The 2,908-nt window shown below is 33.9% G+C and overlaps 1 protein-coding gene across 1 annotated transcript; it reads right to left on the minus strand.

Annotated features, from left to right (window-relative positions):
• LOC114396114 (disease resistance RPP13-like protein 4) lies at positions 1 to 2,045 on the minus strand. The gene has a single exon (XM_028358010.1). The coding sequence runs from the start codon at positions 1,863 to 1,865 to the stop codon at positions 141 to 143; it is 1,725 nt and encodes a 574-aa protein (XP_028213811.1). The 5' UTR covers positions 1,866 to 2,045; the 3' UTR covers positions 1 to 140.
• Positions 2,046 to 2,908: the final 863 nt, after the last annotated feature.

Raw genomic sequence — 2,908 nt, forward strand, 5'->3', positions numbered from 1 at the left:
GATATCGTACAAGGATGGAAAATACAAATTCAATTCACATAAGTTGACAGAAACTGTGCCATAACTTGAGATTGTTTGCTGGATTGCACCACATGCATTTGGATAGCTCTATGACATGTATGTACTTTCACCTCTCTTCATCATTTAATCCATTCAAGGTGTTGAAGGTTTTGTACATCTTTTACTTCTACGTACCTCAATGAAGGAAACAATGCCTGCAATTTTTCTGGGTCAACATTCAAATCTTTTAGGTACTTGAGACGAACAATCTCCAACTTGCAGGAGTCCGAGTGATCTAATTTTCCATGATCCATACTTTCTAGTTTCCCTCCGGTTAAATTTAGCTCTTTCAAACTCTTCGGTAGGTTGCTAGGCTCCAACCAACTTGGAATACTTTCTCCAGGAAAGCCTTCAAGATGCAACTTTTTCAAATTTGAAAGCAAACTGATCTGGATACCATCAGTGTACCTTTTGCCAGACACACCCCATGATATTTTGAGATGCTCAAGTTTTGACAACTCTTCCAAGCTTTCAAACTCCTTTTCATCGATCACAGCCCCACTTTCTATATGTATGCTGAGTCGCTCCAGATTTTTCAAATCTGCAAGATCTGATATCTGGTAGCTACTCTTGCTAGAACTACCAATTACAAATCCCTTGAGTACTTCAAGATTGATCAGCTTCTCAATCCCTTTTGGCATTCTCTCCAACAAGTAGCATTGAGACAAATCCAACTGTCTGAGATTTTTCAATGATGAAATATCATTTGGTAGGGTTTCTAGATTGTGACAGGCCTTGAGATCTAGAATTGCTAGTCTCTCAAGTTGAAAAATGGAGGGTGGCAGCTCAAATATTCTTGATATCCCTCGAAGGCTAAGATACTTCAAATGCTTTTGATCCCTTAACTCCTTCAAGAATTCCTCACTGTCCACTTCAATATGATGCTTTGGTGAATCATGCAGCCAACGACCAAGTTGAAGGACCTCCAACTGCTTCATTTTGGCCATCCATTGGGGCCCGAAATTTAGATAACTAGCACCAACATTAAAAACAGCTCTCCAATGGGTAGATTTCAAACCCAACCTATCACTTAGTTTAACTTTGTGTTGGTCAAGCACCAAACTACGATGCGAAGTATTCGGGTTATGAGATGATGCTACTAGTTCTGAATAAATTCCACAAAGTTGTTCTTTATCATTTTGTAACGATGGCAACACCGACTTATGACGGACGCAAGGATTAATTTTAAATTTATTCACAACAACAAGAGACTTGTCATTACCATGCGGTACAAGAAGTTTACGACTATAAAGATAATCAAACACAAATTCAAATTGCCCTATCATGATGTAACCCACTACAGACGACCACCAGAAATGTATAGTACTTTTCTTTATAACAGCATTTTCAGGGAAAAGTAGGAGAGACAAGAAGAAACGTTTATGAACACGATCAAGTTCATTATAATGTACCTTAAACTTTTCTGGAGAGAGTGCTTCCTGCACTTCTTCTCTCTTCTTATCCTTTTCATCCTGAAATGTTTTTCCTAGTGACTGAGTAGCTTCTATATTACTACCTTGATCCGTAGAACCATCTGGCAGCAGCTTCTGAGTTGAATTCCTTATTCTCTTGCAAATATCTTCCTTCACTTCCATCAACTTAGGTATGTTTTTGTTGCGAAGATAGCCATCCACGACTGCTAACGTGTCAAGGAGTTCTTCTTCATTTTTCTTCACTATTTTAAACAGGTCCTTTATCTTATTCAACTCAGACTTCAAATCCTTCAAATCTTCTCGTTTTTCTACAATCACCAGGCGCTTCAACAATGTAGGCACTGCTTTCATGGGATTTGTTCGAATAGACATTATTTTTTTTTTTTTTGCAATAAGATTGAGGGACACAGTAGTGGGAGATTTTGTGACTTAATGAAAAATTGATGAAAGAAACAATATATTTTTTCTAGTAAGAAGGAACTAAGCAGCGGCAGATTGTGTGATTTTATGAAATGCTAATGAAAGAAACAATGTATACATAACTTTAATTGACTATTTATTAATCGTAGCATGGAATAAAAGGGCAAAAGTTTGACGTGATTCTTTTCTTAACATGGAGTTAAATGTAACTCCATATTCACTCAATAGATGTTTCAAAATAAAATTGAAATTTCTTCAATATGCTGATTGATATATATATATATATATATATATGATAAAATTTCAATCACAACTTATAATTTCAATTATATTTCAAAATTTGTGTAGAAAATAGAAACTTAAATTTATTAATAAAAATTAAATATGAGTTTGTCAGTGTCAACAATATACAAATTTAAAAAATTCGTACATAGCAGGAAAATTACTTCAGGTGATTCTTTATGATTAAAAAATATATATACTATTATTTAAAATTATAAAATACTTTTTGTCATATGTCCGAATTTCATAATTTAATGATCTAATTTTCTTTTCGTAGAAAATAAAGAATTTATTAAATTAGAATCACAAAAATCATGATAGATAATTATGATAAGAATATTTTTTGTTTCAGAAAATGATGAAAGAAAGGTATCTTTGGTTTGGTTTAACTTTGCAAAGAATTATTCTAGAACCCAATAACAAATTCTACATCTTTCTCCCATATGAAAAATTTCCTCATGTCTATCCTTGCTTTCAGAAATGGAATTATTCCCCGCCTAGTAAAAAAAGAAATAAGAAATGGAATTATTCCAGCAGATAATGACAAGCAAAGAATCTGATAGACTAATTAAACCTAGTTCACAAATGGAATTATTCCATGTTGGATTTCTAAAACCAGATGCAAATGGGTACCTGCTGCTAGATTAAGCCTAGTACCACAGCATCAGAACAAACATTTAACTTAATTTAATACATTGGTCAAGAAGAAAACA

This window comes from Glycine soja, chromosome 18 (assembly GCF_004193775.1).
Source record: "Glycine soja cultivar W05 chromosome 18, ASM419377v2, whole genome shotgun sequence".
Taxonomy (NCBI): Eukaryota; Viridiplantae; Streptophyta; class Magnoliopsida; order Fabales; family Fabaceae; genus Glycine; species Glycine soja.